General features: G+C 35.2%; 2 protein-coding genes across 2 annotated transcripts in view; both read left to right on the top strand.

Annotated features, from left to right (window-relative positions):
- LOC135695716 (protein kinase C and casein kinase substrate in neurons protein 2) overlaps positions 1-5,909 on the top strand; it is a 31,321-nt gene extending 25,412 nt beyond the window's left edge. Inside the window, exons 5-6 of the mRNA XM_089108909.1 lie at positions 1,366-1,532; positions 4,370-5,909. Of these exons, the coding sequence (XP_088965035.1) occupies positions 1,366-1,532; positions 4,370-4,589 (387 nt within the window). The 3' untranslated portion in view covers positions 4,590-5,909. The remainder of the gene's footprint in view (positions 1-1,365; positions 1,533-4,369) is intronic.
- A 3,843-nt stretch (positions 5,910-9,752) lies between these two features.
- On the top strand, positions 9,753-22,668 carry LOC135695712 (uncharacterized). Its single transcript, XM_065214883.2, has 10 exons — positions 9,753-9,966; positions 15,058-15,123; positions 15,549-15,635; positions 15,986-16,156; positions 16,339-16,501; positions 17,039-17,298; positions 18,022-18,151; positions 20,515-20,652; positions 21,384-21,520; positions 21,791-22,668. The coding sequence occupies exons 1-10, from the start codon at positions 9,841-9,843 to the stop codon at positions 21,938-21,940; spliced, it is 1,428 nt and encodes a 475-aa protein (XP_065070955.2). The 5' UTR covers positions 9,753-9,840; the 3' UTR covers positions 21,941-22,668.
- Positions 22,669-23,211: the final 543 nt, after the last annotated feature.

Here is a 23,211-nt window from a genome sequence, read left to right on the forward strand (position 1 = left end):
TTCAATATTATTTTATTTACACGAGATACCTTTCAGCAAAAAAGAACTATTTACAATAAAGGAACTATTGAAAAAAGAACTATTTGCATATTGCTGCTCTACCAAGGGGTCGTGTTTGGGTCCTGTAGAAGGTTCGAAAGACACTTTCTAAAACCTGTTTAAAACGAGTGATGGATTCTTTGTCTCGAATGTTGTTAGGGATATCATTCCAGTTTTTGACACCAGAGAAGTAGAAACCTTGCTTTGCATACTTCAACCTAACTTTGGGGATTTGCAGGTCTCCACGGTTTCTGGTTCTATACTCTGAAATCGTGGATCTTTCAGTGAATTTTTGGCGAAGATTTTCTGGACAGAGGTCATGCAAGATTCTATATGTCATGACTACTTGGTCAAAGAAGATCAAGGATTTAACAGTGAGCCCCTTTTAGAGAACAGCCTCCTCGAGGTTATAGGTAAATAACGCCCTTAAAACAAATGATTCTACCACCGGGAAAAATTTTTTAGGCAATCCAGATTGTGCCAAAAGCTTTAATCCAGATTAGGCAATCCAGTTGGCAGATCCCCGTCGTCTTTTTATCTAGCAGATTTCGAATCGATCGACATACAAACTATAAAGTGATAATATTCAATAGGCACGCGGTACTGATTGGGCAACTATACCGGTCATGTGCTTATTGGCGTATTTCGATTTACAGCTGGGTATATATTTTCTTTCTTGATCTTTCTGCCCTCATTTTGACGTCTTATTCTCTGAAGCGTATGAGACGAAAAACGTAAGCCATGTTGTAAAATGTCTGTTTTTTTAAAGCCATTTGTCAAATACTTGTTGTTTCAAAAATTTTGGCAGAAAAGGGTCTTCATGTGCGAACCTAGGGAAATTTACGCCAAACCGGAATTTTAGTGGTCAAAAAACGCCGTCTGCTAGTTCAGAAAAACCTGTTTATTTTTGTCTGTAAAGAGAATAAAATTACAGGAATTCAGTTGTTTCCGAAGACATAATTGTTTGGTATGTCAAGTAACAAAATGGAGTTTCACTACTATCGAACACCTAGTCCGTTGATCTTCTTGAAATTAGCGATAATCGTAGAATGCTGCGTGGTTGCTTCGTTACCGTATTTTATAAATACTTGGGAATATTGTTGCGCTTACCATTCCGGAAGTCAACAATTAACCCATCTTTTTTAAAACTGAATTTTTAAATTGCTCCAAATTCTCTATCTTAGCCATTTGTTCTATATGGTTCTTGTAAATCCGATACACTTGCCGCAATAATTTTTGTGTGAGTTTAGTTGTTTTTAAATATCATCTTTAATATACTTCGTTGTTACATTTTTGCATATATTTTGATATCTATATTCTTTGCAGGAACCAGGTGAATCATCTACATCAGGGTATAATGACATCGATGTGAATGAAAGTGACCCATATAACACTTATCAAGTGCCTCCGAAACGTAGCTCAGTTTCCCCCGTCACTTCATCGCCAACCAACGGTGTCGACAACCCATTTGTGACAGATCCAGGTGGTAATAGGTATGTGTTATTTCTTACGTTTTTATATTAATCGAGGTGCAGATCAAATGTGTTAAGCTTAGTACTACTAAGCAAACTAATTCTAACTTAATATTCTGACGCGACACCATTAATCGTTGTAATAACTTACGTTTTTTATAGTTAGAGATTCAATGGGCATTCTCAGGGACTATTGATCCCATACATTTCACCAACTTTCAATCATTTCTTTCTATTGACACTATAAACGCTGAGCAAAACTGTATTTTTTCATCAGAATCTTACCTTTCTTTTCCGTATTAGAAGGTTTAATTCGCTTTCCAAAAAATTATTCATCCCACCCCCTTCACCAACTTCAAGCAATTTTCTGTGTTTGACTTTGATAATGGAGAACGTAGCTGTAATAATTCACCAAAGTCTCATTTTAACAGAAACCAGAAACTACACTCTTTTGCTAACATAATTGCCTACTCTTGTCATTTAAGAGATTTGAATGTGTAGGTTTATTTTTCCAAACTCTGTCACTGACTTTGAACTATTTCCTTATCTTTTCTTTAAAACCTTCAATTAAGCATCTTAAATTTATAAACTGATCTTGCCCAACACATCTTAAGGAGTATGTTATCTTTAATCTTTACACTTTAAGCTTTTTGCTTTTCACGGTCAAACAACAGTTCTTGCTGCTTGTAATGCTATCATACTACTTACTATTCAACATTAGGGTGCCAGCTTCATGACGTCACTCTTTGCTAGCAGCAACGTCAACCTTTGCTAGCAGCACCGTTTTCGAAAAATATTTTTTTCGATGTATCATTTTACTAATGGTGTGCTAGTTGGTTTCTTCAGTTTTAAAAACAGCAAAGATTTGCCGAAAATACTTACCTAATCTTTGAACGTAAAAAAATGCTGTCTATTTTATTTAAAAAAAAATGCCAAGAGTAACTGAAAAAATTTCATGATTAAAACAATTGTGTTTTGCCGGTTGACCAGGACGCATATGTCTGTTGGCTGTTTGCAAATTTGCTGAAAACCCTTTATAATTGCATTTAGTTTAAGGGTTCCACATTGACTTTGTATCCAAGTCCACTTTGACGTTCTTTTCTCGTTATATTTTTGCAAGGACAGTGACTGTCCTCTATTCCATCCTGCACGGTGTTCGCCAAATAGTAGCTTATTATACACCATGAAAAAGTGTGTCCTTTGTTTTTGCAGTGTTTTTTTGATAATCTAGCATTTTTTAAATAGACAATAAATGGTCTTCAATAATGGGTATAAGCCTCATTGAACTTATTATAGAAGTCAGCCAACTTCGAAAATAAATTTTTGAATGTCGCTAGTTTTGTTGAAGTCATCCCCAGGGAAAAATTCCTATTCACTTGGTTGAACCAATGGCGTGTATGGGCTCGCGACGTAGTTCTGCTCGCTTTTTCCAAAGTGCTCTTTGTTTTTTAGGAAAGCTTAGATTGAAACGATCTTCAACTTCTTTAAATGCAAATTGGACAAGCAATTAAACAATAATCAACTTCAAGTCAGTGTCCTATTTTAATAAGGACCCCTTAATAATTTGAAATTTCCATTGGGATACCACACTATCCAGGACACGTACGAGACCAAAGCGTTCGTATAGAGGTGATTTTCCTCGAAAGCAAAGGATTTTTAGGCATACAAGATTCAATAAGTACTACCGGTGCTCATTAGAACATTTATGGTGATAAGCTTCTAAGAGCCGCAAATAGCGCGCAGATGTTGCTTCAGTATAAATTTCAAAGCGGTGCGCAGACCTAGTTTCAAAGGGCATTTATTATGTGCTGAATATAATTTATGAAGAACTGTAATTACATGAAAAACTGGAGTTTCGGTCAAATGCTGTTTGAACAATAGAAGCCACTTCTTATTTTAAATCAGAACCAAGCCCTACTTTATATCAAAGCCTTCCTGGTAGGCAGTGGTTGGATATAGCAAAGTTATATCTTATGTATTTCCGCTCTGCTAGACTAGACTTCCACTTGAGAGATTTTTCGCAGCTAATAGTATTTGGAATTACCTGTGACCTATTTCCGTTTATATTGCTTTTCTACAGTTTCAACCACATTTGAGCTTGTATGAACGCATTTGTTTCCTAACCTACAATGCAATTTCCTATTATAATCGCCAGGAGCGCAGGAAAATGGCTTGATTGCAAAAACGCTTTCATTGGAAAAGGGCAAGGGCGAAACCTTGTCAATAAGGCCTCCATTGGCTAAAAGTATGGGACGGCTGTACGCGCCGCACTTCCAGCCATTTGTAATTAACGCAGTCCTCTGATTAAGCGCACACTGTTTTGAATGCCGAATCTTGAAAAGCGGCGCTCATTAGAAAGCAAACCAAACAAAATATAACGAATAGTTTGTACAAGTTTTACTTGTTTTCTATCAACAATTCTTCTATAAGCAAAGATCAACCCTTAAATGGAAAGCCAACAGAGAGATATCAACCCTTTAATTCTAGAAAAGTTTAAAGCTTTCAGTTCTGCAGCCTGGCCAAAGAAACATAGAAAAAGTGAGTTTCAAAAGAAGAATTTCACAGGTTTTGAGCGATTACTAAGGAAAGTGAATGAGCAAAAGAAAACTTAAAAATAAAGAACATTATCTGAAGTTACCTAAAAATTGAAATTTCTTTCTTACACCAATCTTCAAATCGGTACAACTTTCGTTGCGAAATCCGTCTTAACTGCACTAAAAAACGGACCATTTTTCAGCCTACCTAACTTTCTATTGTTGTTATGATGGGTGTTACGTTTTTGGGTACTAAACTGAATTTGATTTGATTCCACTGGATGATTCAATGAATTGAATTGATTGATTTGAATTCTTTTCTAGATCCGACGACGAATGGGATGATCCCCCACCATCTGAAGATATTATAGGCGTTCCAGTCCGCGCATTATACGTGTACAATGCAGTTGAAGATGATGAATTGTCTTTCAAGGCAGGGGATGTGTTTACCAAACTCAGTGAAGAGGACGCTCAAGGGTGGTGCAGGGGTCGTTTTAACGGAAAAGAGGGTCTATACCCTGCTAATTATGTTCAGTTAGTGTGAGTTGCTGGGGCTGAAGTTATATCCTGATTTGTAACCCCGTTCACCCCTCTTATCGCCCCTCCAGTACCTCCACATATCATTAAAACTTTGTATAGGTAAACTTTCGACAAATTTCAAATCTTATTTTAAAGTCAATGTCGATGAGTTTTCACAGAGAGTAGAGTGAGTATTTTGTATTGTTAACAAAAAGTTTGAGGATGAGTCTCTAGCACACTGGGTCTGTGTTGAATCTTGCGTCATATCAGAAGCGTAATGCATGATAATTGCCAGTTTTGGTCTATTTACTCGTTAAGAGGAACTAGATATTAATCGAACACGTTTATATTCATGAATTTGTAGTAGAAACTTAGAATTAATTAAGATGCTGTTATAGTTGCCAACCAACTTTTATAGTAATTGTGGTGCTTGGGTCGGCTTGCCATCACAGCAATTTTTTGTTTTTAGTTGCCGTTGTGCTTTTCGCTCCATTATTCCTCGGTAATGTTAATATTCCCTCGGAAGCGTCATCAGCACGATGCCTTTTAACTCCATAGTTTCTTAATTGAAGGTTTGTTAATGTTAAAATTGATCTTTGTATTCTATTTTTGATCGTTGTTTTGCATGTTTTTGTTCTTCTGGGCGCTCTATTTATCATTTTTGTTTTATGTCTTCGTGTTGTTATTGTGGATTTTCTGATCACTGATCTAAAAAAAGACTGGATCGAACACCTTATTGTTCTAGTACATCAGTGCGCGAGGAAAAGATCGAGTCTCTCTATATTGGGGCATCTCGCGCCTAAAGCTTAGGGCTGCTACGGGTTAGAACGGTACACACACAGTGCTGTGCTTTTAATTCTTCATGAACTATCGAGTTCTTAAATAATCTAAGTAGCAACAGGCCTAGGAGAATTAGTGAACAGTGGATTCTCTCTCACATAAACTAATTACCACGTCAAGCATTTTTAAAGTCACTTACGAATGCCGTAATTTCTTGTTTCAATGGTTATTTTGAATTTTGCAATGAAAAAGCAAGCTGAACTAAAACGAACATGAATTCTCTCTAGTCCCAAGCAACACGGCAAGGTCCAAACGTGGACGCTGCAATGTGGAATCAACGCTGGGCTGGAGAAGCTCGATCCAGTTTTTTTTAGATCAGTGGTTCTTACCTTGTTTTTGTTGCTGTTGTTCCAACCGTTGTTGTTGCTGTCGTTGAAGATGTTGTTGTCGATGTTGCCACTGTTGTTGTTGTTGTTAGTTTTATAGCAGTCGCACTAATAGTCTATTTAGAATATAGAGCTTTTGAATTGTTTTGTAAATCGTCTCGATAATGGTACGAAATTAACTGAAGGTTTTTCTCTCATCAGAATCGGTCTTCCTTACAGTATGAGAAACATTATCGCGTCATTTCTCAGGGTATCATTTGTCCTAGGCTGTCCAGATAGATATTTTAAATCTACGCAATTCTAAAAAATATGGCTATTTCTAGACACACGTGTTTTGCATATCTGCTTGCTTTACAAAAGTACTCAAGGTCTGATTTTTTAGTCTGAAGTTATAACCAGGTTCGTTTTTGTGACAAGGAGAAACGTTTTTTGTTTGCAAAAAGTAAAACTTTTGTGCGCTTTCATGTAACCAGGCACATTCAAATCTATACCAAAATCTTGCTATAATTAGAAAAGGTCTGACATGATGTCTGTGTGCATCTGCTGCCGAAGCGAGGGGTTTTGTGGCCTAGGTTTACTTAAACTCTGAAAAAATTCCAATATTGTAAAAGGCCTATAAGAATTTTTATGCCCATAGATCTCAGCATTGAAAACTTTCAGACAGTTGATATGTTCCGCTGCCTTTGGTGTTAAGGTAAAATTATGATAACTGAATCTGCGTAGGTCCTAACCATTCTTCCTGACAATTGATAAAATCTTCAGGCTTCAACAATTTTCGGAAAAAGTCGGCTCACTTTTGGTGGAAATTGCCTGTTGTGATTTTCCCGTTTTGATGAAAATTGTACACATTTACTTGATCATTTACCCACGTGTTTTTCACAATGTGGCTTTTAAGTTTCGTAACTTTTTAAAAAATATGTTGATATGAGCTAAATAATTCTACCTTTCAGCCTACAAGCTGGCAGACGGGATGTTATGTCTGAATACTTACTTCATTTTCTATGCAGCCTTACAGCTCCTTGTTTCTTTCAACTCTCAGTTCAGACCAAACACGACCTAAAAGCACATATTTTCATTATAAAATGTAAATGAAAACTCGGCCCTTTATGCAAACTTCATTCTACCTTCCAATTACTGTGGTGTTTGTATGGGCAGGGCTGCCAAGAGGGGGAAGGGGACAAATTTCCCCAGGCCCTTGAGGCCTAGGGGTCTCATTAAGTAATGAATTCCATTTTAAGGTAGCAAAAGTATGCCCAAAATGTTTTGAAATGCATATTAAGCCAAACTAAAGGACATGGTCGCAAAAATGTTTTACTCCGCTCGCATGGATCCTCGTTACCCTGGGTACCAGATTTTATATGTATATAGTGAGTCTGGTACCAAGGGTAGGGTCCTCGTATTTTGCTTTTGCCCATGGGCCTCCGATACCTGTCGGCGCTCCTGTGTATGGCAAAATCACATTCAAAAAGGCGAGCCGTCAAGATAAAAGTAATAACCCAAATCCTCGAGTAAGCGCTCACCCTGAAAGTATAAATTGTTAATATGCCCCCAGCCTTGAATAAGCCCCAATTCCAACATATAAATTTTGAAAAAGTTACAAAACGAGCCAGTTGAATCTTTCGAGATGATTTTCATAAGCCCCCTCCCTCATCGATTAGCTCTCTAACTTAGCAAGCCCCCGAGGGGCTAATTCGTAGATTTATTGTATAAGAAAGTGGAATGACAAGACTTCTTACCCCATGGGGTAAATGGGGATAATTTTTCTGGTAGATGATAATGGAAATTTCAAGACCGAAAATTAGGCTCCAAAACAGCCCTCTTTAAAAGGTACACTCATTTTTATGATAAAATTTGCTATTAAATCATACAGAATTACTCAAATAGAAACATTATTGAAAATATTAAGAGAAAAATTTAAGCAAATATATTATGTAAGGATTGAATTTAGAGTTTAAAATTCTGGACCTTTGAAAATAATATTGGATTGTTGACCCAAACAGAAATAAAAGTCTACCGGAGTCTCAGAATTCTTTGACAGCATCTTCAAAAGTCTCTTCTCCTATCTTTGTTATATTTAAGAGGTTGGAGTACTCAATAGCGACCTCTTTCTTAAATAACACGTTATTTAAAAAAGATAAGTTATTTCTGGTCTGTCATTGCACGTTAGTTGAGAACCTTGCCAGCCTTATTAAAATCGCCAATCTTTCACAGTCATTAATTTTCTATTTTTTCCTTCCTTCCCTTCGTAATTTCATTTCTCAAGAAAGCCAACTCCAGTATTCTGGCAAAGCAGATGGTCACCGGTGCTCTTTCGGCGCAGCCTTGAAGTCACAAATAGCTAGTTTAAAGTACAGGTTAGTTTCAGAATGAACTTATAGATTCAATGCATAGCCATAAGCTACAAATCACAAGATTAAAGTTGTTTTGAAAATGCTTTAGATTGAACAATTTCGAAAAGCTCAACCGTCAACTATGAAATAACTAGAAAGTAAAGAAGTTTATATCCTGATGGCCCCAAACAGTAATTCCTATTTGAACAAAGTAGTTCCTAGATACATATTTATTCGTTGAAAACAGCAAGCAAACTACCTTGAACGTTAAATGTATTTTTGCTTTAAACGTTTTGCAATGCCAATTGGAAATGGCTGCATTTTTTTGTAAGCTTGCAATGTTGAATAATTCTGAACTGAATTATCTCTCATTAGGCTAATTCTGAGAAACAAACAAACATGGCTCATTTTTGGATCAAAGAGACTCTCCACAGGTCTTCTCGGGGTGAGTTGAATTAGAAATTGCACTGGGGCGGGGGCTGTCTATTACATTGCCTTTTTTAATGACGATTATAATTTTTTCCAGGTTCGATATTCTTCAGAAATTTTCGTTTTGAGCCTGAATAAAAAAAGTATTCTTTTTTTTCAAATCTGATATGGTTTTAGAGAAACATTGCCGCCTCCTTTTAAACGTATTTTGAAAAAGGAGAAATGTCAGCTCTGAGATTCATTGACCATCACAAAATAGGCAACTACCGAAAGAAGACACAAATATGCCAGAGAAGGCTGTTCAATGTTTTTATAAAATTTTTAAAAATTTGTTAATTCTGAGCCTGAATATTTTATAAACAATATTATTTTAAAAAAGAGTGGAAGTTGCTTTCCATTAAGTAACTTGCTATCAAGAAAATGTACCGTAGTCTGGCTGTCATTTGGGGTTGCCAGCACTCAAGCCCGCTCTGCTTCTTTTGGTCATAGAATTTGACTTGCTTTTAGTATACCCTTTATCCTTCCCTCAAAAACACAAAAAAGTGACTTTTAGAGTTTGTAACGCAACCATCCCAAACCATGTTAAAGGAAAGCTTTTGTGATCAAAACAATATAATTTGTTTGAGATGAGTAATTTTGTGTCTAGAATGAGTAAATAGAGACTTGAAACCAGGGTTTATTCTAAGGAACTTTTATCGCTGCGCATAATCACAATGGGTGTTGCCATTTGAAAATTTTTATCACACTAGGTAACTGTGTTGTAAAATGTATTCCGACGTATTCACCCAAGCATTTAAATATGATTGCAAAAAACATAAGATTATACTTAGAACATAAGATTTCGTACGAAACATTTCCAGTTGATTCCTAGGGACACGCAAAAAAGTATGCTTGTGTGTTATCTTATTTCAAATGAAAATAATCTTGAGCTAAATATAGCTTAAAGTATTTTTTTCCAATCCATTACTAAATTGAAATTGCTTATGTAGGCATAAATTTTAGGGTGAAGAATGACCCCGGTTTAGATTTATGCAACACAAACTGTTTGATAAGATTAGAGAAAAATAATTTTTTATCTGCAGATACAATGAGTACAATGAAGCGGACTTTAATGATAAATTTTGATGTTGATAGGATTTAAATGCGAATGGACTTCTCAGAGTAACTTCTTAGACATCTTGTGGATGTCTCCTTTTTTAAATTTCGCGGGGTTTTCCTTCTCTCTCCCACAATTCCATTTGCTTCGTGGTCCGCATGTGCTTTCCGTTGAGTCCTTCTGGAGATTTGTCCTAACCGTTAGGGCGTCATTGTCAAAGTCGGAGAATAAATTGCTGTTTTGCCATCCGTAGTTATGCCAAGTGCTTCATCGAAAACCACAAACATGGCCAATCAAGTCCCAAGCATTGAGGGACAGGACCCTTTAAAAGTTGTAGTCTCTATGATGGAAAAGAAAGTGAGAAACCTGGAGAAGCGGAAGGTGAGTTTAGTAGGCCTATGGCGTCATCTTCTGAACACGTTTTCGTAAAGCGGTCTTGCTTCCAATTCCCGCTCAGATCATCTGATTTTATTATAACAAAAGGAGCCCCATATAGTATTATACTTTTTGTATACAATTCACACTTCGGCACATTGTTTTCACCAACGGAGGAAAGTTTGTTCCCGTTTGGCGAATAAAGGAAATTAGGCCAATCAACCACGTTTTTTGCGTACCTTGTTGGCCTAACCAGTTATGATGTAGAGTTATATGGAGCACTGCAATGTGAAGCAGATGCAAGAGCGTTAGATAGGAAAAGCTTAAGAAATTAATTTCGTGCTTCACGATAAACGCTACGTAGTTTTCCTGAGCTTTGCTGATAATAAACCAGCTAGATCCCTGAACTGAAACGTTTTTTCTATCCATTTCATTTGAAAAAGAAGCACAAATGTTGGCCTTTATGAACAAAATAAAATCATCAATTGTTATTAACAAGTTCATAACAAGCACCCTTTGTAATGATTTTTTGTTCAGACAGAGGCAGATACCTAACAGATTTTTCTTAAAATAGACATTAAAATAAAAGTTACTAGAGGCAAACAGTATTTGTGAGCTTCTGAAATATACGAAAGGCAAAAACTTCAAATGAAACATTAACATATTTTTGGACAGTAAATAATTAAGGAGATCCTCTACATCTGAAAACACATCTAAATGGACTAGGGGAATAAGATAGAGAAGCCACACTGGACCACAACTACCATACTATTGATTTAAAACTGAAGCTTATGCACCGCTGTACCTCTCTTCAGAGGGTGTTTTTAGAAACCATCGACTGGCCATCAGGATCAGTCTAAGAGGTATGCTAGTGCCTTAGAGGGAATCTGTCATTTACTGTGCTTTTCATTTTTATTGGAGTGAACTTCAGACGCCATTGACCTTGATCATTTATAAAACAACTTGAACCAATCAGAGACAACTTTTATTACAGAGCTTTTGAATGAAATGGCTGTGTTCTCTTTGTATATAGTGAAGCTGTCTCTAGAAAATTTTGCTGCCTTCAGGAATGAATCTGCCGGAGTGTTGTGAATAACACTCTGTGGCAAATCAAGGGGTGCAATTGGGTGCTTTTTCTATTTTAGCATTATTAAGTACAGTAAAATCCCAATAAACTGAACTTTTTTCTGATTCCCTTCAGTGTTAGTTATATCGAGATTTCAAATAATATATTTATTTCACACCAGGGTATACTCTTTTAAACTTTTTTTAAAGTTATTTTGCAAATGGAAATAAAAATTTTATTATAAAAACAAAACAACACAATTTCAAAAATGGATATCCTAAAAATCAGAGGTTTCTGAAAACACACTGAATAAATGTTTACACACTCAAGCAGAGGTTTTTAAAAACACTCCAAACAAATTTATCTTTGTAGACAGATAAAATTGAAAACTGAGCAGTGAAAGGGGCCCTGTTTACATGATACTGTTTTTATTTCATATCAATTGGTTCCATTCTGGGCTTTCTGTTTACATGAAATTTTTCTAATCTGCCTATCTATCCAATATGGCAAAAATTTTGTGTTGGATTGCGAAACTAAATATATATATATATTTACAATGTGAAATGAAAATGTTATCTTTCAAACAAGGCAAATCATTAAATTTCTAAATATCTTTGGATGCTCAAAGACTCTGCTTTCGACATATGCAAAAAAATTGAAAAACAAGAAGCTTAAAAATTTTGTCAAAGTCAAAAAGGGCAAAAGGTCTTGCAACACCAACGGCCAAATGTTTCTGCCCTAACCGATTTGCATCAAAACTGGTTTGTGTTATTGTACAAAATTTCATTCAGTGTTCACAAATAATTGAATTTTTAAAAGCTGTCTGTAAATATTGCAAGGAAAATGATAAAGAATTGTATATATACCCTGATACCAATTGATTTCAAGAAATAGTGTGGCTTTGTGGCCCTGCACTGAATGATATGCCTGCTTCACAATAGACCTGCTAAAATGTTACTAAATATTTTGCATGTTTTATATACGATTGATGGCATCTAAATGTGAATATTTCTCCCAACAAAGAGTAAACACATTGTGTTTCTCTTTATTTGAAAATATTTGTGTTTGTATAAAGTGTGTGTATAAAAAAATAGCATGTTTTATTGGCCCCTTTGAACTTAGTTCCATTAACCTGACTTTGCCGTTTTTCGTTTTTTTGACATCATTTGATTTGCGTAAGGCTTGTAGGGCAAAGGTTCCTTTTTTAACAAAGAACAAGAAAGGATGAGAGGCACAGAAGTTTTGCAACGTTTTAATTTCTTGGTTTATTTTGAAAGGGTCTCTCAAAGAATTATTATCACTAAGTTAAAGAGTCTTTATCACCAGCCTTAATTTGTTTTTGTCTGAAAGAGCAATAAATCGAAATTGTCCTGGGTCAAACTTTACCCCTCTAAATAACTAATAATTGTCAAATCCCTTAAAAAATTTTTATCTTTATGTCAACTGAAAATCAATATCTGGAACAATAACATAAATAAAACTTCCAAGTAGGCTAAATTTGTGCTCTCAAACCAAATCTGCAGTAAATAATTTGACAAATTTTTCAGAATGAAGCTGTAAGTTGAATTTGCGTATTCTCATCGAAATCTTTTAAATTTGAGATTATTTAATCTGTGCCTTGGCCTCCAAAAACTAATAGGGCTGACCCACAATTCCTTTAATTGCTGTGGCCTTCTTCCTGAGGTAGACTTCCTCTGTGGTGATATTATAGAAGCATGGTTCACAACTGTCTTGTTCTAGAAAATGGTTATCATCTGTCTTGTTTTGGTTATAATCGTTTCAACAGTATAACGTTTTAGTTATCATCTGTCTTGTTCTTAAAAATGTTTTTATTTTCTTTCTTTTTTCTTTCTTTTTTTTTGGGGGGGGGGGGGGTGGGGGGGGAAGGGCTCTCTCTCTTGGAGCTCCTCCTTAGTCATTCAATCCTGATTTAGTTGTTAATGTCGTTTGTATCTCAGCTGTAGATGTAGATGTAAATGTTGAATTGTAATTGTCTGATAAAAAAACTGAAACTGAAACAGGAAAGTATAAGTCTATCATTTCTAATACTATGAGGGCCATGTTGAGCCAAAGAGACTATGCCTCTGCTTTGAGGAAAACATTGATTGAAAAATATATAACTTTGTGGATTTGTAAAAGATGCAGCTATACTTCTGCTGGCCAGGCTTTTTGATAGATAGTTTGATGGATGAAATTTATACACTGGGCATAAAAAGCAACAGACATGAAATCATTTCAAGCTGGCTGATTCTAAAGTAGTCAGCTGTATAAATTGTATATTTGTGAAATTTTCATTCAAAATGTTATGGGCAACAATTCTTGGATTCTTTCTCTTATCAAATGATACATTTTCAGTGTTTTTCTCTTGATCTATGATGCATCCCTCAGTTGATTGTAATTCTGGTCAAAAGCTTCATATATTAAAATCAATGTACTGTGTCACTTGCTGGTAAATCTTGTCTGTCAGTTTCAGAAGGCTGATACAATTATTTTTTTACTCAACTGCCCCTGGATCAATCCCTACCACCTTTTTTGCAAGATCTGAAGAGAACTCAAACTGTTTTTAACATGTGCCAATAAAATTTATTGCTGTCAATATCAAGCTGCTGTTATATTGTTTCAAAAGGCTTCCATTAACTTAAATTTACTTTTGCTGAATGATAATTAAAAATGAAATATGAAATAATATATATAATTAAATAATATTATATATATATATGATATAATAATATATATAGTTCAATAATACATATATATAAAAAATATAAAGTAATATTATTTTAATATAATATAATTTGATATAATCGAATGTAATATAATATAATATGATATAATATATATAATATGATATAATATAATATAATATAATAAAATATAATATGATATGATATGATATGATATGATATGATATGATATGATATAATATAATATAATATATATAATATTAATATAATATGATATGATATATGATATATGATATATGATATATGATATATGATATATGATATATGATATATGATATGATATGATATGATATGATATGATATAATATAATTATATAATATAATATAATATAATATAATATAATATAATATAATATAATATAATATAATATAATATAATATAATATAATATAATATAATATAATATAATATAATATAATATAATATAATATATATAATATATATAATATATATAATATATATAATATATATAATATATATAATATATATAATATGAAATATAGAATATATATGATAAATTTCTTTGTATGGTAATGTCACCTGGTTTGGTTAAGTGCATGGCTTTTGAGCCATGCTCCAAGCAAAAACAAGGATGCTTCATGTAACAAGCTCGTAAGAAACTAATGGGGCTCTATGTCACGCCGCAAGATAAAATATTCTAAAAACAGTACCAAAGGAAGAAATTGGCTCCTTTTTGAAAGCTCCCATAGCACCACAACCCCGGGCCTTTGGTATGATATTATGTGGTATTGAAAATGAATTCTGGTAGGCCTTGCCTTGAAAGAATCAAGATATAGAATTGAGTTGAACATGTATTCAGAAATATTATAAACTCTTGTACGAATCTTATAAACCATAGTATTGCTTTCATTTGTGAAGATGGTTTAAGATTGTTCAACAATATTTTAAAACAACATTCTGCTTCATGGTAATATCTTTCTGTGTTTTAGATGCTCATTAAACCACTTTAGGCCATCATGCTTGATTCCGGGGGTGGGCTGTTGAGCCCCTGGGTGCTTATCAGGGTCATGGGCAGTTATAAACCCCGTTCCTTTAAGGGTTGATGCTTATTAGACTCCATCTTTGTTGCTTAATTGCTCATTCATGGCAATCTTGTTTTCAAGTTTCAGCTAATCGTCTAATTTGGCATTCAAAAAGGACAGATCATGTGCCTTATATCCACCGATACTAATGCTTCTAGTTTTACTAATGCATCAGTTGATTTGTGATCAATGCTGGCTTCTGTTTATATTGTGAAATTTATGTTTGATTTGTTTCATTTTATAGACTAAACTGGTTACCTATACAAAGCAGGTTCAGAGTGGCCAGGAACTGGTTGAAAAGGAACAGGAGGTTGTTATCATTCTGTATTTCCCTTATATATTCAAGTTCTGCCTTTTTTATTGCTTGACTTTGCCTAGATATAGAATATATTTTATATACAAATGAAAACTTCTTGGTAGATTAATTTCCCAGCGTTGAAAACCTAGAAATATAATGGTCTTGAGATAACTCCAAAAATCTTAGCAGTTTTGCAGCTTGGTATATTGTCAATCTTTTTCAAGAAGGTTGAATGACATTACAAAAATTATTTTGAGTGACTTTTGGTGGTTTCTTGGAAAAACTCCCTTTTTTCAATGTTTATTTCATGTGTTCTATCAATCTTGACACTATTCCATGTGTTAATGAAAGTTGCTTATAATTTACAAGAATTTTTATTCTATTAGGAGATATATTTATTTTACTGCCAAAACTCTGACCTTGCCTCTTAACCTTAGGATGCAGTGAAAAAGCTTGAATATGTGGAAAATAACCTTGAACTTGCCAAGGAGTTTCAAGGCATTTTCAAATCAATGGAGCAAGAGGTAAGTCTTTGCAATACTGATGTTTATAAGAATTTTCTTTCTGTTTCAAATTCATGTAGCATAGAATAAATGTTCTTGCATTTAGTTTTCTAGCCAGCAAGATTTTTAATTAGTTGCATTGATTTGACCTGTAGTCATAAACGCCTTGGTAATGCAAGTATTAGTGAGACCTAATGTAGTTTGAAAAATTATATATATATAGACTAAAATAAATATATATATATATATATATATATATATATATATATATATATATATATATATATATATATATATATATGTATATAGGCTTACGTTATATGTATAGCTTCCTATCCTAGATGCTAAAGGCTGTTTTATTTTCGCTATAGCATCAGAAACTGCAAAAGAAAGAGCAAAAGAGGGCCAAAGTGGAAATGAAGGAAAAGAACAACGAGGAAAGAAAATCACTTGTTGTTCAGGTCCTGGAGGTGCAGGCGATACTTGAAAATCTTGATGGTGATGTCAAAGAAGATTTTGTGAATGGAACCAAGGGTGCAGTGGTAAGAGAGATTGCTTTGAATGAGATTCATATCGGTAAACATATATTTTATGTACATTTCTAAGCCAGTTATTTTTGTTTCCTCTCTATCAAGTCTTGATTTTTTCCAAAAAAGACTGTAATTGCTTCCATGTGTCAGACAGAAGTCATTTATTTTCATGGCTGTTTGTTGTTTTCACACAGAAACTTGCAGAGGATGAATTTGCAAAATTGGATGGAATTTACAAGTTGATTACACCGCTGCAAAACGAAGACACTGAAAAAATGTCAGAACAAGTTTCAAAATCAGCAGAACACCTCCAATGTCTTTTAGATGAAAAGGACAAACCTGTTCTGAATTCAACTTGTATCCTTAACTGATCTACTGATTGCCATTCATAAACTGTAGCTAAAATACACATCTTATGCATGTATTCATCGCTACAGTTAGAAAGAACTGCACATAAGGCTAAGGTACAAAGTTTTTATTAAGCTGACCACTTTGATTAAAGTTTTCTACAGAAATCATGTCACTGTACAGTCATCTTAAAGTATTATTTTTCCCGTTTTTATTCTGGAATGTGATTATGTCTTGTCAGCGATCTAAAATGAAAATAAGTTGGCACACAGACCTGGAAAAAAGCAAATATTTCTGTTAATCCATAGCTGTTAATCCATAAGATTTCAGAATATGATTAGAATATTTCAGAATTCCTTTTTCCATTGCTATCCACCATTTTCGCGTGGGAGATTTAGCCAAGTTGATGTTATTGTAATAAGGGTGTCATTCCAGGGCCTGGTTTACCTATTAGTCTCATTGGATATTTTATATGGTAACCTGTGCAGTCATCTTGGCAGGACTTTGCCAAAAGCCAGTTTGTAAATTCCTTAACTAAGAGGAAAGATAAGGAAATTTATGGTATCGTTAAGAAGATCAAAGATTCAAAGTATTTTGAGAAGGCCGAAGAGGATGAAGCACCTACGCAAGAAGCTGATTCACAGGAAGAACAAACAGGAGAACAGGCGGAAGCATCAACTGTGGCTGCAGAATCAGAAGTGGAATCAGCACCAACGCTAGAACACACTGCAACTGGCCAAGTGGAAGTCAGGGGATCAGAAGTTTACACTGAGGTGCCATCAGACCATGCAGAACAAACTAAATCAGTAAGCTATTCTAAATTCTTCTTCTATTCTCTAGAATATACCTACTTTTTTCATAGCAAGAACAAAATTTATAAGAGCCCAGAGGCTCGATTTGCCAACAAATTAAGACCAACTTAAGAACATACCTGTTTTTTGAAAATTTATTCTCCTATAAACAAAACAAAACAGGTTTTTCAGTTAGTCAACCGTGCTGCTAAACATTCATTTAAAACTATTATTTAGTATGCAAATGTAACAAATCAATTTTGAAATAAGAACAAAATGAAGAACTCTTGAGCCGCAAATTATTTAAGAAGTAAGAACATTGAATCAAGGTGTAGATTTACTGGTTCTTATAACGAAAGAGAGTGCTCTGAAAGCCCTCACCAGAAGAAAATTTGAAACACATGACGAGTTTGTGCATTTAATATAAGTTGATTTTGATAAACCTTCCTATTGTTTGTCATGTTACCATTGTGTTTTTTCGGCTCTACAATCTCTAGTGAATATGAAAAAACAGAGAATATTCAACAGTTGGACTTTAGATTAACTTGGCCCTCAAATCTTGTGTATACTGTCCTGCAATGCATAATAAAACACTTCTACTTCCACTGACAAGCGTCCTGATGTTATCACCAGACCAATTGCAGATATAGGTCTTCCATATGCGCGATTTCCTTCTACCATTCACAGACTTATCTTTTTCCAAACCTCCTATTTATTAGTTACTTGATTTTTATCAAGCATGAAACAGAGGCTGCCCTCTTACAAGAATCATCGGTTGTGAATGGAGTCGACCTGCCCTCAGAATTCAGTGAAGCTGTGGCTGACTCGGCTCTTAACTTCATGGGTGAATCCGAAGTTCAAAGCCGTGGTATGTATCACGTGTATGCTGACGTAATCAGCCTAGTCAGTTGCAGAGATCTGTTTGTAGTAGAGAAATGTGACTGTACCGGATAGGCAGAGTGTTGTCTTGTATTACCGAGAGTTTTGTCAGTAAACTAAAAAATTTAAAGGGAAAGTATAATTTGTTTGGATCCTAGAACATGTCCAAAGGGAAAGGATCGTTTAAAATAGGAAAGTCGAAAACAAGAAGGTCTGGAAGTCAAAAATATAGGTTATTGCTTTATTGTATATGTTTTCATCGCCATTGTTGTCATCACTTAAATATTTTATTTTGCCTCGGCACAGTGTGGCCAGATCTAACATAATACACCAATACGACTTAAGGCCTCGTTTTTGAAATTTCTCCAAACTTCATTATACGACTTTTATAGCCTCGGGTTTGGTTTGATCACCATAATTCTAGGCTGGATGCAATTTTTCATATTGTTTGTGCTTGTATTTTAGATTTTACGGAGAAATGAAGTTTGAAAACTTATAAGAGATTTGACCGCAAAAATCATTCCGGGGGAAACTTTACCCCCTTAGTCACAAATTACTGTCAAATCCCTTAAAAGATTTTTAACCTATATGTCGTCATAAAATCAATAAAGTGAGCAATACCATAATGGAAACTGCCAAGTGGGCTAAAATCCTTTCTCTCAATCCGAATCTGAGGTCAAAAAGTTTGTGCAAAAGAATTTGAAGAATGTTTCAAAATGAGGCTGTAAGTCGAATAGACCAATTCGACTTACGGCCTCGTTTTGAAAAAATCTTCAAATCCTTTTGTACAAAATTTTTAACCTCAGATTCGGATTAAAAGCGATGATTTTAGTCTATTTGAAAATTTTCATTATGGTATTGCTCACGATATTGATTTTATGACGACATAAATATAAACATTTTATAGGAGTTTGACCGTGATTGGCGACTAGGGGGGTAAAGTTTCACCCGGAATGTTTTTTTGCGGTCAAATCCCTTGCAAGTTTTCAAACTTCATTTTTCCATAAAATCTAAATTACAAGCACAAACAAAATGAAAAATTGTATCAAGCCTAAATCTATTGTGATAAAACCAAATCTGAGTTTAAAAAAGTCGTATAATTAAATTTGGAGAAATTTCCAAAACGAGGCCTATTGGTGTATCATATGCTTTTTGCATAATTTTGGTCAAAACTTCGCATCTGGCATAAAACTTGGCATAATTTAAGCTCTAGCTTAATTCTGGCATAATTTTGATATTTTTTTAAAAAAAATCATTATCCCATTGATAAGTGGTTCGCTGTATATCGTAACTGCATTATACTTCTGGCTATAATTTTAAGTGACGCCATCTTGTCATTACATATCAGTGCCAGATAGCAAGGCACATTAATGACGTCTGTATTTCGAGGTATTTTATTGGTTACTACCTAAGTTGGCAATGATGATTTCCAGAAATATCTCTGTAAGTAAAAGAGTATGGGCTACCTATATTTCACAAATGCATAACTTAATATATACATTTTTTATGATTAGTTGGTCGCGCTCTTGTTTGTTAGCTATTTATGTTCATATTATAAATTTACAGTTAAATATTGTATTTTCAAAAGCATAGGTTCCAAATCTTTGATTGGCTGAGCGACCAAAACTCTGCATACCCCATTAGCCAATCAGAATTAAAGAATATGACAAGAAACGTGCCTCGCAGCTAGATTTAGGCCTATTTTAGACGTTTTCACCACTACCCACAAATAATAAACGTGTAGAATGTGCTAAGAGATAAACTAATTTTTTTAAAAAAAATTTCTGAAAAAACCGCCGCTGTACTCACTTCGCCGCGATCGTTTGTTACAATGGCTTGAAATTGTCCCTTCCAACCCTTGCTATAATAAGGGGGGAGGGAATACAGAAATGTAAAAGTTTTTAAACCTTGAAAAGGGTTTAATCCACATAATTAACAATTATAAACTCACCTTTATGAAATTAATGTTCAGATCTTTACGCTATGTCGGCATTGAGGCTTGTGCGACTGACGAAATAAAACGCTAAATTCCACTTAGAGAAAATGCAGCCCTTCCTTCTCATAGAATTGCTAAAAATTGTACAGTTTCTTTTGCACTCAGGTACTTTGTATATTCATTTTGAAGACTTGAAGATTGATGAGAAGCTCAAGATATTTCATTTTCGCGCCCTTTTTATCGTTCACAAGGCCGTAGCAGTGAACATCAGTTGACGTGAGCTTCACATCGATCTTCCAAGTCTTCAAAATGAATATACGGAGTATTATCAATATTTTCTTATCATTCTTTATCACTAATCATAGTCTCTAACTATTCTCACTTTTACCTCGCTGTACATTGTGCTTCTCTTCTAGTCCCATCTGGCGAGGAAGGCAAATTAAACGCGGCAAGTCCCGAATTCATCCCGCGAAGTTTGCAAGGAGTGCCCTCCCAGGACCCGAGCATGAATGCTCAAGAAGCTGGAGTGGAGGATGCAGGGGAGTGGCCTGATGGTAGGTTATTACAGAGACAAGTCTAAAAAGATTAGGTTTATTCTTGGTTGCTGTATTGTCTAGGCCCTTGCTATCAATTTGATTCTGTAGAAAGGATTCAAGCTTAAAATGTGAGCCAGTCACCGGACCGGAAGATAAAGAGCCCTTTTCAGTAGAGAGATTTTTTAATTCATTTCATCATCTTATTTAGGCACAATTCCCTGTTAACTTTACAAAAATTCGATATAGATTATGACTATAAGTGCTACAAAAAATACAATAAAAAAATTGAAGAGGTTTATATTGAAAACAACATCAATATTGGTATAACCGCTGCACCTCCTATAGATCGAGATTTAGTGTATGCTAGGTCGAGAAAAATTTTTAATTTTTTCCTTTGAACACAGAAATTGTAAAGCTGAGTCTTATCTGCCAAGAAATTTCACGGGGCCGATCTGTTTCTGGAAATTCAAATATAAAAAGACAACCCAACCGCGTCAGAGTCTTTCTTTGCCTAATAAAAGGAATTTTTCTGAAAAATGAAGTTATCTGTGTTTTTAGTGTTCTGTTCCATAGATCTTCGTCATGGGGTAGAGCTGTGTAACAGCCCTTTTCAGGACTTACACAGCGGTTAAAACATTTATATCCCCTTCCAATCATTTGGTAAACTCATTCAGGGCCATGAAAATTTGAGAAGGCTGTTATTTGTTGCTAAGTTTTGATTTTCGTTTTAAAATCATCTTTTTTTGCAGCCCAACATCAGCATCATGGCGGCAGAAGAGGAGGCCCGCGCGGAAGAGACAGGGGTGGTTTCAGAGGTGGAAGAGATAGCCGTGGAGGTAGAGGAAGAGGTGGTTTTGGACAGAATGGATCAAACTATTATCGTCAGGTACCTCCTTTGGAATTAAACAGTCAAAATATTCATACAGTATGAAGATTCTCTGTATTTCCGCATTACGATTTCTGATAAAGATTTGGAGGCGAGAGATATTGTGCTCGCTTCCCTTCCATGCCTTGATTCAAATACTTTAGTGATATGGTCGAGCCTGTGCTTCTGTTTGGGGAAAGTAATGGAAAACACAGTTCGATAATTTCTCTATGTCAATTTGACACTTTGTAGACGCCCGAAAGTCTATATTTACTCCATCTTCCCTTCCAGGATAGGCCAGAACACCGCCGTGATGGTGGGCGTGGTGCACCGCGCGGAGGAAACCTGAGAGGCAACCGAGGAGGACCAAGAGGCTCTGGGCGCGGTGGTCCTTCTCGCGGAGGCTCAGCGCGCGGCCATCACCAGCAACAACAGCAATAAAAATTGGACAAATCCTGGAACCTCCCCAAATCGGATTGCGTTGTGTACATACAGTTTCTAGTAGAGCATGATGCTTAACCACTGTTTAGTTTTCCTCTGGAACCCTTGGTATCGATGAAGCTTTGGCAAAACTTTCGTAAATGGCAGGCGTTTGATTCACTCGGAAGGTCGGTTCGTTTTACACCATTCAGATGCCGCGCTTACAAACGGCACGCTTCTGTGTTTAGACAGCAAAGCGTTTGTTGGTATCCTTGCATCACGCAGCAGCAACTCATCCCCTCCCCTGTTATAGGAAATGATATTTATGTGTCAAGGCGAAATTGTAGGTAGTTAAATATTTGACACAAAATACAATAGTTTAGAAGTAAATGTAAGCGTAATCGATTGCTGGCCAATTCATAATTGTAAGCAAGGCAGCTAACCAAACGCGTTAGATGCTTGCACCTTTTTAAGAGCTGATTGCCCCAATTATTTACCCCCGATTAATAGATCTAGCGATTGGCTGCCTGGTCGTTGATATTGTGCTCGGCATTTGTTTGGTGTAAAACGTTGAAGGGTCGTTTGTTATTGAGACAACTGTTTTTGATAACAACCATGTTTTGTGCAGTACCTTACGCGTCGAAGTGAATTTAGTCAATATTAACTTTACTTAACAAAGGAAAGTACAATGATAAATAATTTGTTTTTCTCTTGTTTTCGTTCGCATGAATCTGAATCATTCTCTCCGATATTTGACTTTTATCTGTGAACAATTCTTGACACAAAATCAGCATGGGTAACGAGACGTCCTGTAAATGTCCAGTTCAATGCCAGACCACGGTGTTAGCAAAGCTCTTTGAGAGGCGATATATGGAAGCGATAGTGTTTCGTTTCCCCGCCTTAAAACATAATGATAAAACAACAATTTTCAAGTCGTCCCCTAAATTCTGGCGGTTTTTTAACTTTGTCTCAAATGTTTAAATTTTTATATCTAGATGTGTTGGGCAAGGCTAAGCAAACTGGCGTGGTTATAAATTCAAAACATTTCAGGTGAACACGAGAAAACAGAAGGGGCACACTTTTTGCTTTGTATAAAAACCTAAAATTTGCTACACGGTTTCCTAGATTATGGCACTAAGTATGTTGTCAAATTTTCTAGCAGGGTTTTTCTTTTTGAACACGGTGTAACAGTCTTTCGTGTACAAAAGTAATGTGTGCAGCAGCAAAAGTTAGAACAAATGGCGTTTAACTAAAAAAGAATTGTTTGTTTAAGTGGGTTAGGGGGATTTATT

The sequence above is a fragment of the Rhopilema esculentum genome, chromosome 2, assembly GCF_057945365.1.
Source record: "Rhopilema esculentum isolate cy_ngs chromosome 2, ASM5794536v1, whole genome shotgun sequence".
Classification (NCBI taxonomy): Eukaryota; Metazoa; Cnidaria; class Scyphozoa; order Rhizostomeae; family Rhizostomatidae; genus Rhopilema; species Rhopilema esculentum.

Bases quoted from the DNA above. Each gene is read 5' to 3' on its own strand.
- LOC135695712 (XM_065214883.2), top strand. From the start codon at position 9,841: ATGCCAAGTGCTTCATCGAAAACCACAAACATGGCCAATCAAGTCCCA. The intron at 15,636-15,985 runs GTAAGTCTTTGC...TTTTCGCTATAG, and splicing joins TCAAATCAATGGAGCAAGAG to CATCAGAAACTGCAAAAGAA. The intron at 16,502-17,038 runs GTATCCTTAACT...CTAAGAGGAAAG, and splicing joins ACCTGTTCTGAATTCAACTT to ATAAGGAAATTTATGGTATC.